Source organism: Apostichopus japonicus, chromosome 8, assembly GCF_037975245.1.
Source record: "Apostichopus japonicus isolate 1M-3 chromosome 8, ASM3797524v1, whole genome shotgun sequence".
NCBI classification, from domain to species: domain Eukaryota; kingdom Metazoa; phylum Echinodermata; class Holothuroidea; order Aspidochirotida; family Stichopodidae; genus Apostichopus; species Apostichopus japonicus.
In genome coordinates this window covers 17,299,983-17,317,520 of record NC_092568.1, presented here as the reverse complement: position 1 = coordinate 17,317,520, position 17,538 = coordinate 17,299,983, and the positions used below count along the sequence as shown (strand labels likewise).

General features: G+C 36.6%; 1 protein-coding gene across 2 annotated transcripts; it reads left to right on the top strand.

The window, feature by feature from the left end:
- The first annotated feature begins 494 nt into the window (after window positions 1-494).
- Window positions 495-16,792, top strand: LOC139970793 (lysophosphatidylserine lipase ABHD12-like). Of its 2 annotated transcripts, none has more exons than XM_071976805.1 (13): window positions 495-638; window positions 2,776-2,887; window positions 3,645-3,766; window positions 5,135-5,240; window positions 5,980-6,108; window positions 6,933-7,009; window positions 7,587-7,716; window positions 8,609-8,646; window positions 9,491-9,570; window positions 9,778-9,860; window positions 11,243-11,321; window positions 12,220-12,347; window positions 13,252-16,792. In XM_071976805.1, exons 2-13 carry the CDS (start codon window positions 2,802-2,804, stop codon window positions 13,268-13,270), a joined length of 1,077 nt encoding a protein of 358 aa, XP_071832906.1. In that variant the 5' UTR covers window positions 495-638; window positions 2,776-2,801; the 3' UTR covers window positions 13,271-16,792. The 2 variants fall into 2 exon arrangements, with proteins under 2 accessions (XP_071832906.1, XP_071832905.1); XM_071976804.1 differs by having other exon boundaries at window positions 2,763-2,887.
- The last annotated feature ends 746 nt before the right edge of the window (window positions 16,793-17,538 follow it).

Sequence of the window (17,538 nt, the reverse complement as noted above, 5' to 3'; positions counted from 1 at the left end):
TTTAGTGATACGTCAATAACCCAGGAGTTTATTTTCCAATCTCCTACGAGCAAACAGACGAAGAATATCTAACATCAATACAAACTTCACTTGTCAATTGAGAAATTGAGCGTAAAGAATGAGGTACAGTTTGCGCCTTCTTTTAATTCCTTAAAATTAACAGACTAAAAAACTTCGCCAATTTTGTCTATTTCCCCTGTCCCTTCGTTCTCAAAAGCATCTCACTTCGCATGGTAACGTTTTGGCTGTTAACAACATTTTCCGCATATTTCACATAATTTGCGGTCAGCCTTTGACCCAAACAGCCAACCTCCGCGACTACAGTGTTGAACTTTAGCGACGACGTTTGTTCGATATACCTTCCTTTGCTTCCTTGGAATGCTCCATTTTCTGTGCAACCTGCATGAATTCAATACCCTATTCGAGGTAGACGCTGTTCATTTTCAGCGATCTGTCAGAGGTCTGTTGGCCAGCTTCAGCCCGGTTGTGAATGTGTGTAGTAACTCAAGGCTCAAAGTGAACTTGACCAACCGGCGAACACAGCGCATTTAAGTACGGATATTGTGAATGTGATGTTTTAGAATTGGATATTTCTTATCGCAATATAAGTGGCAAACAATTAAAAGTGAGACTCGCAGGTTAGTTAGCGGTTTTAAATGTTATATTCTTTATAAATGCTGCTGTTATTTCATTTAGTTTTTGCAATAACTGGTATAATAATTTTGCCATGTGCAGTTGTGCACAGATCAGTGAAAGTTACACGTTACGTTTGATCTTTGTATCCAATTCACAATGTAACATAGCCTATAGATATAGACCTAGGCTATAGGCGCAGGGGTGAAATATAAAAATAATAGTTTGAAAAGATAAAGCTACAAATTTCTGAAGATAAGGCTGAATAATATCTGCGCTACATGATTCGTATCAATTTGTTAGAGCCTAGAGTTACTACAGTCCCATTTGTAAAGTGCTTTGAGATTTTCTTTTATGTAAAGCGCTTTATATATTTAATTTGTTATTACTACTCACCAGTCAGGAATAGTACCTAACTAGGCCTAGTGTAACCTATTTTATAAGTTGTTAATTTTATTTTTAAATTAGTGAGACTTTATTTTGGAAAGTTACATCATACAGTATAGCTATCATACTGCAAACACAAAGATTCCAATCATTCCATGGTCATTGTTAGCTGCCTATAGATCTAATCGTAAGTTATTTGTTTGGATGCACCTAGCTTAGTACAAATTGGGAGACAGGGAGTACAGTTGGAGACAATGATGAAATTGTAAAATAAACCTGGCACTAGACAGCCATATATTTCTAAGACAGGCAATTTACATTGAATTGTGCTATCAAAGCTAATGGGAAGTTATTTTGGCATGGACTCAGCAGAAAGAAGGAGGTCATTCTAGTAGGTACCTGCATGAAAACTTAAGTTGTACTTATTGCATGCCAGGCTTATGTATATAATGCTAAATATTGGCATTTTCTTTCCATGTAAGCTCTATGGATTTGGTGACTGCTTGGCTTTTGAAGTGTGGAATGCTGAGGTGTACCTTGTGTGTCAAAATTATGTTATTGGACAGAGTGCCACAATGAAATTTGGGAATATTTTGTGGTGATCAAATGGGTAGTTCTCTTACGTTGATTTAGACCAGTGTACACCCATTAATCATGCCATGATGAAAGCTTGAAATTGAGTTAAACTATTAGTACAAAAAGAGAGTATGTTCTCACCAGTTTAGTACAGATGCCCCGCGCTGAGACAAATCCCTCACTTAAATGATATGGGAGATAAGGTCGCTTTGGGGTTAAGTTCCAACATGTACGAAGATAGAAAGATTTAAACACATTTCATTATATATTTGATCCAATCAAAAAGCAGTATACAAACAACAAAGTACAAAAACACAAAGCGGATCAGGATGTATAAAAGGAAACCAAATTCCTGTAGCCCGAAGGCCTGTACACCCTTAAGGTGGTTGTCAGCTTTTGTCACGATTGTCATCAATTGCAAATCCACCGGATCAAATTATGCTGGGATAAAAATAATCCTCAACATGAGAGTAAATTGTATAACCACAAAGGAAAGTCACATTGCAATATTTCAGTGCACGAAATTACTGCTACCATGAAGTTGTCACAGGAAACTCAGGCACAAAGTTTCATAACGAAAAAATCATTCCTCAACCATGTTAACGTTTTTCAGATGATATCGTCAAGAGCAGAGGGCGTGAACATTATGTTCCACCACAAGCTCTACTAGTACTTTACCTGTACTTGGTCAACATTTTGAGCCTAACTTTAGGAATATAAGCAGGCTAAAGCAGCATTATAACAAACTACTTTGTTCAATCCAGTCAAACCATTTATTATATTTCACCCATCTGATGTCTTCCTCTTGTAAATATTTACAACAACATTGTTTGTAAGAGATGAAACCAGCTGGTCCAGACATGTATAGAGATATGCCTGTGATTCTAACAGGATGAGTGCAATGTGAGATTGGTGTTTATTTCAGCAATGATGATTTCAAATGTATTACTAATTGCTTACCTTTCTAGAAGAAAGAAAAACTTGGACCCCAAATTAGCAGAATATTACAGATGAATTATAAAATTTATTTTGGAATTCAAAATGCAGTCTATCTAATTACTTTGAAAGATTAACCATTTTTATTTAACAAATGGGTCTGAGATTGCAGGACTACTACACTAATCTGCCACTGCCCTTCAAATTACCAACTTTTTATTATTATTCAGTTGTTCTTTTCAGATAAAAAGTCTAGTCGAAAGTTGACGATGAAACGACGTAACAATGCAGAGGCTAAGAAGTCTGGTGACAAAAACAAACAGAAGTCAGAGAAACCAAAACCTAAAGAAAAAGGGTAATAAAAATTGCAGATAAAATAACTGGTTATGTTTGCAAGGTAGCCTACATAGCATGACATGCCAACTAAAGACAGGAGCACTAAGTTAGAGTACTTAATACTTCACATACTACAACGAATTGCTCCTAAATTATGGAATATTTGACACTTTTGTCTCAGACTTCAATTAGGGCTAGTGTTCATTGCTTATAAGAATGTGGGCATTAACTATTATTGTCCCAATATTTAGGCAAAGTTTCTGTCAAGTATGGACTATATGCATGTTATTGATTGGTATTCATGAATCATTTCATGTGAGTGGTGTTCACTCCTAGCATTGCCCGAGGGAATATTGCTTCAAGTGATTATGCAATCACTGATGCAAATTAATGCCTTCTTGAGCAATTACAGGTCATCAGGATAATACTGTACAGTCAACTAAATATGCTAGAAGGTGAAATAATGGTCATTCTGTGGCGTGCACAGAGAGAGGGGGGACCATTGGGCCACTTTCCGCCCCCCCTGCTTCCCACCTTTGAAATCCTGTGCACCCCACTGTGATCATTCGTGCTTAAAGTACCCCTAGAAAAGTTACATCAATGGGAAAGTTACACCTGAAGCAAAATGTGTACCCTGCTAAAGTTTGCACTTCCGTAGAACTGTAAACATCGTGATACATTGTTCTTTATATATATCATGAAATGTTTCATTGGTATTCACAGTGTTCAAATGTTGTTTTGTTATGTTGTTGTTTGTTTTTTTTTCTTCCCCACAGCCACAAAAGGTCATTGCTATGGTCTCTCTTTTGTCTTATCCTTTTCCTGGGTTATCTCGTTCTTCCTCTCCTTCTGCTCATCATTCCAGGGCTCGCAACTAAACTCATCTTTTTAAGTTTCAGTGAGTATTAGATCCATGCTGTTGCATGTCAAGCTAGTAGAACAGAAATTATGGACAAACTTGTAAAAATAGCCGAATGAAAGGTAAATTCCATAAGAGCAGAGTTCATGCCAGTGACCTGAGGATTGCAAGTCATTTCTTGTACTCCCTCAACTCAGCTATCCAGTCATAGGTTAGGGCGATCCCCATAGTCTCTTCACCGGTGGTTCCGGTCTGAAGCCACGTAAAAGTACATTGCGATACCATATAAACGGAATCCCAGCTCCCATTTCATTCAATTCAAACATCAAAGTGGGCATAAGATTTCAAAAGAAAAGGTGTAAATAATAAAACAGAAACTCACTAGAAAATATTCCTTACCCCCAAAATAACCTTTGCCAGAGGAAAGTAGATATTGTGAGTATGCACCAAGATTCATCCTTGCGGATTAAATGAAATTGGGCCAAATTATTCTCCAAGAAGCCATGTTGACACCTTCCTCTTCTTTTAGTTTCATGAATAGTCTGTCACTTGTGAAGCAGATAGTAGCTACCACCATTAGAAGAAGAAGATGTTGAAGGTTTACAGTCTTGTTCAAGGTCAAGGCCATCTCACCTGACTTTAGAGCATTTAACCCCTGGTCATTGGTAACTTGTCATATTCACACACCAAAGTGTGCACAATTCAAACAATCCCTCCTGGGACACTACAGTGCACCACATCTACGTGTCCCCCCGGGGGACTCCCCATAGGGTGCAGCCACACACCCATGCACGCAGCTATATTGTAATATGAAGGTCACCATTTATGCACCTGTGTGACGAGAGGCAATTGAGATTAAGTGCCTTTCCCAAGAACACAGTGTAATGATCTGTTTAGGATTTGAACCTGCAAACATTAGATCACAAGCCCACTAGTGGCCTTAACCACTTGACCACCTCGCTCTCATTACCATAAATATATGATTTGAGGCAGTGGCGGAGCTGGGGTATTGGTCAGGAGGGGCGAGAATGGTCTGTAGGGGCGCTTTCGACACTATCTAAGCGAAGCGCCACCACAGGTTGGCGCGTAGCGTACCAAAATTTTGAGTAAAGATAATCCCTAGATCGCCGGAAATGACCCTTTCCGGGCCTAGCTAATTTGCAGATAAACGAAGAATAAATAGGTGTCATCGCCAAATTACACCAACAAAATGTGACAAATGTCAATAGGTAGATGAGAGCGCAATGAAAAAGTCAATAATCGCGAATAAGTAAAAAGTGGTAAAGAGCTGAAAAGGGCGCCAGTAGTCCATTTGAGTCTGTAAGGGGGGGGCATCAGCCCCCCCCCCCTGACTATATGGACGCTCCGCCACTGATTTGAGGTCTGTTGTGTGAATTTCCATTTCAGTTAGGTGGCCAGTGTTCGTTGACTTCCATTTACCGGAACAGTACAACATCACAGCAACACAGAATGTTTATCTTACCGCTGAAGATGGGGTCAACATTGGTGTTTGGTAAGATATTTCAAATGATTTAATCTCAATCATATTTCACTTAAAGTATCGACAAAACTAAGACTGCATTAATATAAATCATTGTGCATGAGATCTGATAACCTAAACCGTTGAATGCATATGTATGCATGTATTTTAGATCTTCCTGCAAGCAGGAACTCGCGAAGAAGCCATCATAGGCTTATCAAAGCCACAAGCTGACCGAAGTCAGTCTCTAAGATTCATATTTTAACGTCCATGATTATGAATTGTCAATTGTCAGCAACTCTTGTAACTGGACAACATGGGACCTTATGATTGAAAGGCACTCGCGTTAACCACTGAGCATATGTAAGTGAATGAGATACAGAGAACTGACCGACTGGGAAATAGTCAACAATTTAGCCACTGAACAAAGCCAGGTCATAGAATCGGTGTTCCTTTACCGTTACATATGTAGCAATCTCATATTAGTTCAGTTTCCAAGATTTGTTTACGTACTAACAGTTCTAGCAGCATTCCTCTACAATACATGAAAGCAGTCACATGTATGAATTAGGATAAGGAAGTCCTAACATTGCACTGTGAATAAATATCCTCCGAGCAGAGTTTAGCTTGTAGGGATATCTACAAATTGGTTAAAAGAAAATTTAAATGTGAAAAACTTCAAAAGTTGAACCTTGTTCTAGGACTTCGGTCAACAACCATCAAGCTGTTAGAATATTCCATTTTGCATAATTAATTGGGTTTTTTTCTGTAGGCAAGTGCTCCCAGAATCACTCGGTCACAGATTCAAGGGCAGTTCGGAGGAGAATACCAGACTGTTTGACGAGGCTCTCGGGGACGACAAACCCGTCGTTCTCTACTTTCATGGAAACTCTGGCACACGGTAAGGAGATAAAGTAGAAGGGTGCCCTTCTGGCTTGATCTAAATAATGGCGCATAATTATTTCTTGCAATATTTGCCATGTATGGGTACATTGTTTACATTGATACATTCACTTACACTCTGTAAAAGGTTTAACAATAGCCTTGAGTATACCGAGGCCTCAAAATTCAGGCCGGTGGATTTTGCCATTTGGGAGTAGAAAAAAAAGGCTCTTGCACTTTGCTGCCAGTAGAAGTTAAGATGAAAAACACATGATATTCAGGAAATAATCACCGTTCCAAAAATTTAGCATGATTTGTGTGCCTAACATAAAAACACTTTGTTACCACTTATTGTCAACATGTGATTGGGCCACTACTCTTTACTGTACTATAACTGTGGATAACAAGTATACCTGATATTCTGCGTGAAACCTTCACTGCATGAAGTGGAGAGTAAGTTAAAGGTAATATCCAAATTGGTTGAAGAGCCAAATATAAAACACGATCCATTCATTGTCATGTACCTTTGATGACTGAGGGCTCGTTTATTGGTACAGCAAAAAGATTCAGTGTTCAACGTGCAGCGTAAATCCAAGGTGCAAAGAATTCTAGACAAAGAAATTACAGATTTAGAATCAAGTTTCAATTGAACACTTGTATCATACAATTGGTGCAATGAAGGGTTTTTGGGAAGCAAACCCTGAATCAGTGTCCATACTTTGTGAATGTGTCTTTAGGTTCAACGAAGGATATTCAAATGTAGAAGTTATCGTAGTGTCATGTCAACCGAAAATTCACCCCGGTGTTCTATTTCCCTTCTGTTTTTTGTTTTATTATTTCCAGAGCTACCTATCACCGTATCCTACTCTACAAGCTACTAGCTTCAATGGACGTACACGTCATCGCCGTGGATTATCGAGGTAACTACGAGTTTATCCAGATATCGATCGAGAAATATATACTTTCATCTAACCTTTGAAATATTTTGATCTCTTACACTGACAGATTGACTTTGCTGTTAACCCATGTTTAGATGAGTTGTACACTAATAAAGGCATCTTCTGGGGGGAAGAGAAATTATAATAAGTTAAGATAGAATGGCTCTATAGAGGAGATTCAAAATAAGTTTAGTTTTGTCTATGACTCCATGTGTGTCCCATCACATACCGTGAAAATTCACAGAGTTTCACTAAGGCAATTCAGTGTCGATATTATAAATGAAAGGCTTTCTCCCTGTGATAATTCTCAGTGGTAACCATCAAATATAGATAGGGACTTCAATTGTTGATGGCATGTCTCGAAATCCTCTTAAGTATTCTGATATTAATGAAACGATGGAAAGGTAAAGTATTGTCTGTACGTTGGCCGAAGAATCACTGTCTTTACGTTTTTGGCTTAAAAGAGGAGGTCAACTGTTGAGGAAATTTTAGCAATAATCAGTGATGCAAGATATGCTTGTTATGATATTGTATGCATCATTGTTTTTTTTCTGCATAGGCTTTGGAGACTCTGGTGGTATAGCCACAGCAGATAAAATCCAGCATGATATGGAGACTGTCTATAGGTGGGCCAAAGAAAGGACCAAGAACTCAGAGGTTTACATATGGGGCCACTCCTTGGGCACAGGGTAAATGCTCTTTAGTTCTTGATACCCTTTCGTCACAAAGGAAGGTTGACTGAAGGCAGAATTTTAGTCTGGATATATCATACACCAGCAGAAAATAAAAAGTACTAGTAATGTCGCTATGGCAATTCTGATTCAAAGTATGTGTGCTACCTCAGCAGTGCCATACACAGAATTCGAAAGGGGGATATGGGGGGGGGGGAGTAGGGGCCAATTCAAGATTCCACTGACTCATTTTGTTAGCCATATGGACCTTTATTGACAGGCTCTGGATGGATAAACAATTTTAGGAATGAGCTGTGTGGCTGTTGGTTACTTGAAAACCACTTTCATGTAGGGGGTATGCCAGCAATTTAGAAGAAGAAAATTTCAAAGTTAATACATCAATTGGTGTTTTCTGAGGCATATGTTGACTGTTAGTCTATAATTGGGTCTAAATGATAAGTAATTTTCAATAAAGAGAATATCCCCCAACTGAACAGTTACGATAGAGGTGGGGGCCTTGGCCCCAGCCCATTCCCCCCCCACACCAAGTTTTAAGAGTTATTTACTATTTATGTACAACATAACAAATTAATTTTGTGCCTGCAGTCATCCTTCAGCGTTCAAACTTTGAGAAGCAAATTTATAACATCAGATAAAACAATAGTAGTATAACTATCTAATGAATATCCAGTTCTGAGATCTTGGTATAGAAATTTACAACATAGTAGTCTCTAACAGAGAGTAGCAGTGACCTTTCCAATGGCAGTCACAGGATTTCACCAAACATGTGGGAAAACATTTCTACTTCATAAAGACTGCTGGCACTGGTTTCTTTGAGATTAGGAAAACTTCTACAAACTCTATTTCTATCTTTAACTTTTCTGTTTCTTTATTCCCTTCTTTTCCTCAGGTTATCATCAGTTTTTACTGCTAATCTGTGTAAAGCTGGTAGGTATATGGATTTCATGTGGGTACTGACAAAATCTTAGGATTACTAGTAGTCAAAACCTTACTTGTTATTTTGTTCTCCCCTTGACATAATGGAAATTGTTATCTATCATGCATATGTGCTCTGAGGTCATTTGTGCACCAGGAAAATAGCTTATAGAAATATGTAGCTCTGCCTAGTAATATCAGTGTGATACTTCCACAGCTTTCTTTATACAGAATTTAAAACATCATTACGAAAAAGATTAACTATTCAGAAGCAAGAAATGCTTGGAAAAATTGACAAAATCGTTGTCTGTCAAAAAGAAATGTTGACATTTTTTTAGATGCCATAGTCCTGGAATCATCTTCAAGTAAGATAAAACTTCATTCCATTGTTAAATACTCTCTCTCTGTTGTTTGTTAGGGTAACCTGAAATTTGTAACACTAATGTGACTTCTCTATGACTTATCCATTAATAGAGCATTCCATAGTCATTCAATCAAGCACTTTAAGAATATGTAAATCAACCTGGTTGGTTGTATAAGGCTTGAACAGGGGTGGACTGACAAATTTCAGAAAGATTACTGAAAATTCACACAGTTCCTCTTCAGTTTTCCTTCACAGGTACGGTTTTGAAATTCTGGATGGGTATTTTGTCAATTTTGGCTTCATCATTGTGTAATGCTGTCTAACACAGAGACTGAATTTTAGTGGCATGTGTGGTTTTCATCGTTATTGTAATTGATTTAGGCAGGCAAATGCACATCAGGTATAAATGTGTTGTAAGGCATATGCTTGATACTTAACTTGATGTAAGATATGAAAATGGGTTTATTTTTTTTTATTTTTTTTTTTCCACAGGTAAATGTCCATCAGGTCTTATCCTGGAGAGTCCATTTAATAATCTCTTAGATGAAGTGGCATTCCATCCATTTGGTGCTGTAAGTAAATTTAAACTGAATTGAAACCCGAAAATTGGATGGCTTCTTTTCTCATATCTCTCTTCTTGTGTAAAGGCGAGATATGATTAAGACTTATATTCCAGTCTAACTTTTTTTAATAAGTTTCCTTTTTTCCTTTGCTGCAATTTAGAGAGTTATTGTTTATTAATTCTTCTCTCTCTCTCCTTTTTTCCCCGCTTCTTGTAGCCCTGGTGGATTGTTCCCGGGTATAACTCTCTGATTCGCTATGCATTCAAAGAAGGAGCGGAGTATTTCCAAAGTGATGAAAGGTAAATGGAAATTATTTCAACATTGTGTACATTTTCTTTTCTTTTTTTTTTCTTTTTTTCGTTTTCTTTTTTGTCAACCTATTTTGAGAGGTTTGGAAGGTGCAATTTAGAATAGATAAAATCATTTAATTTACCATTAAGAAATATTCTTTCCATTCCAGACAGTTTTGTGTCTCTTCTAATCAATTGAGATTTGTTGGGAAGTAGAGTTTGTAAACAATCATCAGCAAATGATGTCCTTCTTGTGGAACAGTCGAAGGAGACACAAACCCAAACATCATCATTGATTGATTTGGTTGAGATAACTATCATGAACGACTTCCTCAAATAGCTAAGAAAAAAAACAACATTTTATTCCGTTTGGTAGATATCACAGATTCAATGCTCCTTCACACACAAGGCTCATTGAAGACTTGATCAAGTCTAAGTATCATCGAGCCACATGGGCTGCATTTTAGTTTTCTTTATTTACTACAATGTTTTTTATCCATGTTTTAGAGGTGGGGTTTGAAAATGCTAAATCTAAAATAGTGAACCTCTTAACATTCCCTGACAAAGAGAAATGTACTAGGTTTCAGGTCCTAGGTGGCACTGTGACATCACAGATTTACAAAATTACAGATCTCTGATATGACTTATTTTAAACTTGAATATCTCCCAAACGGAGCAAGATTTGTCTTGGTTGTCTGTGGGAGTAGTCCATCACAAAGATCTCTGTTGTGTAAGCTGAAGATAATGGGTAGTTTTGTTCGCCCTTGAATCTCTGTTGTACGATGAGTACACAAAGACAGTCTTTGTAATGTATATGATGTACTGTGAACTGGAATAACAAACTGTTATTTTCTTTGTTTCAGCATTTCTCAGACATACACCTGATTCTAAGTGTTTATGGCTCATTTTAAGAGACCTTCATATAATGTTTTATGTCTGGCAGAAGTGTTTATTAAATTGTCAACAACAGCTAGTGTCAGCCTTGTCCAATGTAATCAGTTTTTTAACCAATTGTCTTGTGTTAGTACAATCAGTCTGATTCCAAATGTTGATTCCAATAGTGCGATGATGTTGTAGTTGCACCTCCCACTTCCCCCACCCCCTCCCCCACCCCATCCCCCTTTCAACATAATGAAGCAGCATTAGCAAAATATACAGAAGCTTACTCGATGAAATTTCCTCCAAACTTTGATGTTATCCAATTTCCAATCTTTTATAAATCCTAGCAAGCAAGTAAAAGGTTGAAGCTATGTTTTCTGGTGTTTCCCTGTATTCATGCAACACAACTTAGTGATATATTTCAATCTCTATGCAACTGTCCACTGTCTACTACCAATTAACATTCTAATCGTGTATTGATCAATCACTAAATAACGATGTTTTCTTTTCAGCATCGATAAGATCACCTGTCCCATTATGATACTCCATGCCAAGGATGATGTGGTGGTTCCATACAATCTAGGGAGAAAGGTGAGTGGCATGACACCTGTACCAGAATGGGTTTATCTCCCACCAATGATTTGATCAATAACAGGCACACCTTAAAACTGAAATATTCATAAATTCACCTCAAATGTCACAAAATATAGCACATTTTGATATTCTCAATCAAGGACACATATCGGTAACAGATCGTTTTGGCCCAACCCCAAAACGACCACCTTGGATCCTCCAGTGTCTTGCCCCTCTGATTTGAGACTCCTTTCAGGTTACCCCCATATAAGTAACTAATTAGCTAATTTTAAAATCAGTTCAGACATGGGATACTGTGAAAGCATGGATGGAAGATAAGGAGGAGCTATGTAGTGTTGTGATATAGCTGGAATATTTGTGTGAGAGTTTGTCATTTTGAGGTTAAAGAGATGATAAATTCTCATCTGAGTTTCATTATAAGACCTTAAACAGTGGGGTGAGGGGTGGGAGAGTGGGGAATGAATAGATTTTAAGATTCCTCTAAGTTTGCTCAGGAATTTGGTGATTTCCACATTACATAGTCCACTCATGGAAATAAAACATAAGTGTCTGTTGTATTGCCAGGTAGGAAATATGAAGTAAATTGGTATTTGTATTTGGCTGCGATAAGTTAGGAGAAAAGAAAAACACTTGATATCGTGGATAATTTTGTTAAGACAAAAGAACGTAGATCGCCGTAATCTTCAACTGTATCCAGCTGTTCCTTCTCTCTTGGCTACATGTAACATGTTGTAGTGAGCTGTACAGGAACTGTTGTATTCTGTGTGTTTATTGTTGTAGTACAATTAGCTGGCTATTGTTTAGTTTTCTTTGCTTTGTCTTATGTCAATTGCCCCTTATCACTTGTTGTTACCTTAATGCAATGAATTGAAGTGATTTGGTTTCCTCTCCACAGCTTTATGAAGTGGGCCAGGAGAAACGACCCAAGGAGGCTCCTACCATCAAATTTGTCTCGTTTGATGCTGAGAGGCAACTTGGCCACAAGTACATCGTCAGAGCACCTGAATTGTCTAGTATTGTAAAGTAAGGGTTGGTGATTTGCATCGTCCAGTTTCAGGTTACTTTGAGAAAACAACAGCCGCCCGATTTTGTAGTCTTTGTTTTGAAAATGCTGTATCGTTGCATATATATTGAGCCACATGAAATAAATGATGAAATTGGTTTCAGTGTCCAGCACTCTTTTACATTCTACCTCAAAATAAAGAACTAAGAGAAAGTCATAGTTTTTATATCCTACTTGCACTATGACATCACAGATTTACAATATGACAAGCATCCAGGCACAACTTTTATAGTTTTAATATTCCAACAGTGAAGAAAAATCTCTAAACTTATGAGGCCCAATCCTGATTGCATTTTGATATTATATTATGTTATGTTATGTTATGTTATGTTATATTATGTTATATTATATTATATAATACTATATTATGTTATGTTATATTATATTATATTATATTACATTACATTATATTATATTATATTACATTATATTAATATGCAAGGTTAAAAGAGTGTTTTGTTTTTCACCATTTTGACATAATTTAATTTCCCGAACTTTAACTGTTTGCATGGGGCTTTGTTTCATTGTCTGATGGTTCGTTACTAGAGAATAAGTGACCAACTTGTGTTTAAAAACAGCTACATAGAAAGCTGCTTGCCGCAAATACTTCAATACCGTTAGTTGATGAAACGATCACTGCCTCCAAAAAAATAAGGAAATAGGATGGCACAAAATGGATTACTCTCTGTATCACACGATGAAAAATATAATTTAATATGAAAGGGAAACTTTTATGCAGATTTGTCAAACTTTCTGGGCTATAGGTCATTACAAGATTAATTCTTAAATATTTTCTCAGATTAATATCTATTTTCTGTAAATAAATGTTTTCTTTCTTCTTCTTCTTCTTTATTCTCTTTACAGAGATTTTATCAAGATGTAAAACAATTACACTTTTGCCCGTGTCTTCGGTCTACGATATTGCAGAGACCAACAGCACTCTTGCTTACACAACTCCTCCGTGCAATTTCATGTGCTCCTGGGGGAAAGAAATTGCAACCAAATTTAGCTTTATAATAACAGAGTATATTATCAAATATATATATATTATTTGTTTTCAATATTATAATAATATGTATTATTTTTTCCAACATGAAATGACAACATTAGATATCTCATTATTGCCGAGGTTTATGCTTTTGAACATCATATCGTTATAAGATATATAATTTCATGCCAAGGTGTTCCTCGGGAAGACGACCTGACTCATCATCAAATCGTGCAATATGTTTTTTTGTCCCGTTTTGAGAAAATTTGCCTAAAAAATGTCGAAAGATAAACAACGCAAGCTGTATGCAACATCGTTATTATCTGTGATAATTATCAAAATCAAAGATATTTTATCATATGACATCTGTTAACATTGGTTTTTAAAGTAATTTGATTGTGGGTATGGCTAAACACACTGCTGTTGTATGGCTGAAGGAAAACATTGAAAACAACGTTTGCTCTGGAAAGTTCCAATTTTTTCCAAAACTTATGTAACCATGATCAGGTAGCTGTATGATTCAGTTTAATAATACAAGATAATTGGTAATATAATATGTATATATTGCAAGTTACTAAGTTGTTATCAGAGGTTCTAAATAGTATACCACGTAAATGAGAATAAGTATGTAGAACGTCCAACAGAGTTATTCAATTGCCAAATATTTATGAATAAATATATATTAGCAGTTATTGCACAAGAAAGGTCAGTGATGAATGGAGTAAAGGTTTTTTGTTGTTGTTTTATTGTATTTACCAGTTAAGAACAATGCTTGGTATTAATAGAACAATACTGTTCATGTCTATAACTCGATGATTTAAATACTTTTAATTTCCTTTGTCTTTACATTCTGTATCGGTTTTTAGGGTTTTGTTGTGTTTTGTTTGTTTCACTCGGAAGTGCTAAATCAAGGCAAAACATATATGTATGCAGGAATGATTTAGTGCAGCACTTTTGAATGCTGTGAAATTTTGTAGTAAAATACTACGGTTCCTGTGTTAAAAAAAATCTTTATATCTTTGCACTTGTGTAGCAATTTGACCATTTTACATAGGATGTTGTGTTGTGATATGGGATAAATTATTCCCTGTCGATATGTGTGGTTTTACGAAGAGCTCGTTTGAAACTCATTATCTGTCGTATTTTTTACTGTCAAGAACTGAATCTCATATAATATTATATATGGAACCATTCAAATTGTGTTTGAGCCATGTCACCAGCTCTTGAGTTCTTTACATGTGTTGTAGGTACATATCAATATTACTGAAACAGATGTGTACTTTTCATGTGCTGTACATACATGTTTGGGTATACATATATATATGTTTGCGTGCTTGACTAAGAGGTTTTTCTCTCTGTTAGCATTTTCTAAATCCCCCTTGACCTTAAAAAAAATTAACTTTTACTTAAACCGCATTTTGATATTAATTTTGCCCCATTAATTGGACCTGTTAATTGTTTAATGCTCAAAATGACCATTGTCTCGATTGTCCAATATGGCAGACTTCTTGAAACAGAGTACTAACTGGAAACCATGGCAACAGAGGTACCAGTATGTGTGCATTCTACTCTCTAAGAATATCTGGAAAGTTTCCTCATCAGTTCAAAGCACATCTCAACATGGATAATATTTTTGGGGGTTTATGTCTACATTTCCTTATAATGCGCTGTTATACATTCATAGACAGGGTTATGTTATTATGTAATAGGTCAACGCAATGGCCTCCAAACCTTTGCCATGCTAAAACTTGCCAAAGTTTTTCAGAGTAACATTTAATAGTTAGCATCTTTTAAAATGATTCCCAAACCTTTTGGATGGCCAATGGAAATGACTCTGTGAGGGACTGGGAAGTCAAGAATGGTATTAAAAATTGTCTGTTGAAGTTTCAACATGAGTGACCATTATTTTGACTTTTCTAGCATATTTTGAGTCACTATCTGTGATCTTTCCAACACAGTCTCTTAATATGACTTTGTATGTACAGGGTCGATATCTTTAGACATTCATTCAAATGCATATTGATTCATCAGTAATGCATTTTAATAAAAAAATATCATACCTTCTTCATCATCTTTGTTAGATATTTTATGTTGATAGTTTATGTTGATATTTTCATGTCTTTCATGTTTACCAAAGCCAACTGTTGGTAAAAAAATTGATTCAACAATTTCTTGTAACTAAAGTTATTATGATTTAATCTTTTAATTTTTTATTATTTTCGTTACATCATGAGGATCAAAAGGCAATGTCTTCAATTTCTGATATGAACACATTTCAAACTAGCTGGTTGTGCATTTGTAGCGATTTCTCTTGTTGTAAAATTGTCTAAATGTTCAAAAATTAAACTTTGGTGATAAGCTATTGCAACAGCATTTCATGTTTGGGGTTCATGGTACTTTGAATCACGCACCCCCCCCCTCCCCATTCACCAAAAACTTAAAAAACACAGCATGAGTTCTGTAGGAGAAACAATTGTTGAGCTCCATATAGGTAGCCCAACATTAGATCTTCATTATTTGTTGGCTCCCAAAGTCAACCGTAAGCCTTGTTTTGGTCTTGAACATTTTTATATGCTTAAAAGTGTGGGAACCATGTCATTTTCATGTGAGTAAGTATCCCCCTCCCCTCTATATACCTCAAAATGAAGGTTACAAAGTGGTTTGACTTTTTCAAAAGAATCTTTATGTAGGTTTTGACATCTACCTCAGTTCTGAAATTTATTCTCAAAAAGTAAGGATTGCTAAATTGAAGAAGAATATATCTCAGAGGCAGAAATATGCTTTGATGTTTTAGTAAAATGCTTGTTAGCGGTTTGCATATGAGTGACCATTAATTTGACTTTTCAAGCATATTTAGGGACAATACTGATGGCATTTGGTTTTGGGGGGGGGTTTTTTGTGCAGTGTATATCGTTTTATGCATTTAATACTCATATTTTGAACACATCGTCCCGACAACTATTTTTCCTCTAAATTTGGCTTCCTCCTTCTGTTGATGTGAAAATATTCTTCAAAATTGTTTTCATAAATACAGGCAATTTTTCATTTTCTTTTCATATTCATCTTTAAATTAGATAACATCTAATCTTAATTACTATATTTAATTCAATTTAAGTGAGATTTGTAACCATGAGATTCAAGCTTTATCAACATCTTTGTCTTAGGAAAAAAAAACGAATAAACATAAAAATGTACATATCATAGTGACAAGCTATGAAAGTGAGCCAAATAGTCTTAGGACATTTAAACCTAATATATGTTGTTTAATCATCCACTAGAGACATTTGCAATGATCTGCAAATTCTAGCGATATAGCAGTTTGCCGAAAGATTTGCCTATTTAGGTGAAAAAAATTTAGGGTAATTGTGGTGAAAGTTTTAGATATTTTGTCTTATTGGAATAAAGTACTAAACATGACTTTGCAGTTGTTGGTAATTCTTTGCGTTGATTTTATTTATTCTTTATAGCAAAGTTGTTCACATTGCTTTGAATGTGTTATGCTATAATAATTTTGCAACCGCCCACCTCCCTCCCTTCAGTCCCTCTCCACTTCCTTTCTGCTACCCATTCCCCATACCCTTACCAACCCTATTGCATTAACTTTACCTGAACACCTTTCCCCTCTCCTCACATTCTTCCCCTCTCCTCACATGCTGCCCCTCTCCTCACATGCTGCCCCTCTCCTCACATGCCACCCCTCTCCTACCATGCTTCCCCTCTCCTCAAATGCTTCCCCTCCCCTCACATGCTTCCCCTCGCCTCACATGCTTCCCCTCACCTCACATGCTTTCTCTCCTCACATGCCTCCCCTCTCCTCACATGCTTTCCCTCCTCTCTCTCCTCACATGCTTCTCCTCTTCTCACATGCTTCCCCCTGTCCTCTCCCCGCTTCCTTAGCTAGTGGCGCTCCTCATGTATCACACACACGTATACACGGACCTCTCCAAATTAATAAGACATTTCTTCCGGTCTGGTCTACCATGTAGTCGTCATTAGAGTTCCTCTCTATAAAGGAACTCTTTAGTCGTCGGGAGTGGATAGCACCTTCGCTTTATTCACCTTTGTATTCCGTTCAAGAGTCGAAACCTTTCTCATCTCTTTAATCTGCTAAAAATAACTTGACCATCGTTCGTGGGTGCTCGAGGCCTCTTTTGAAATTAATT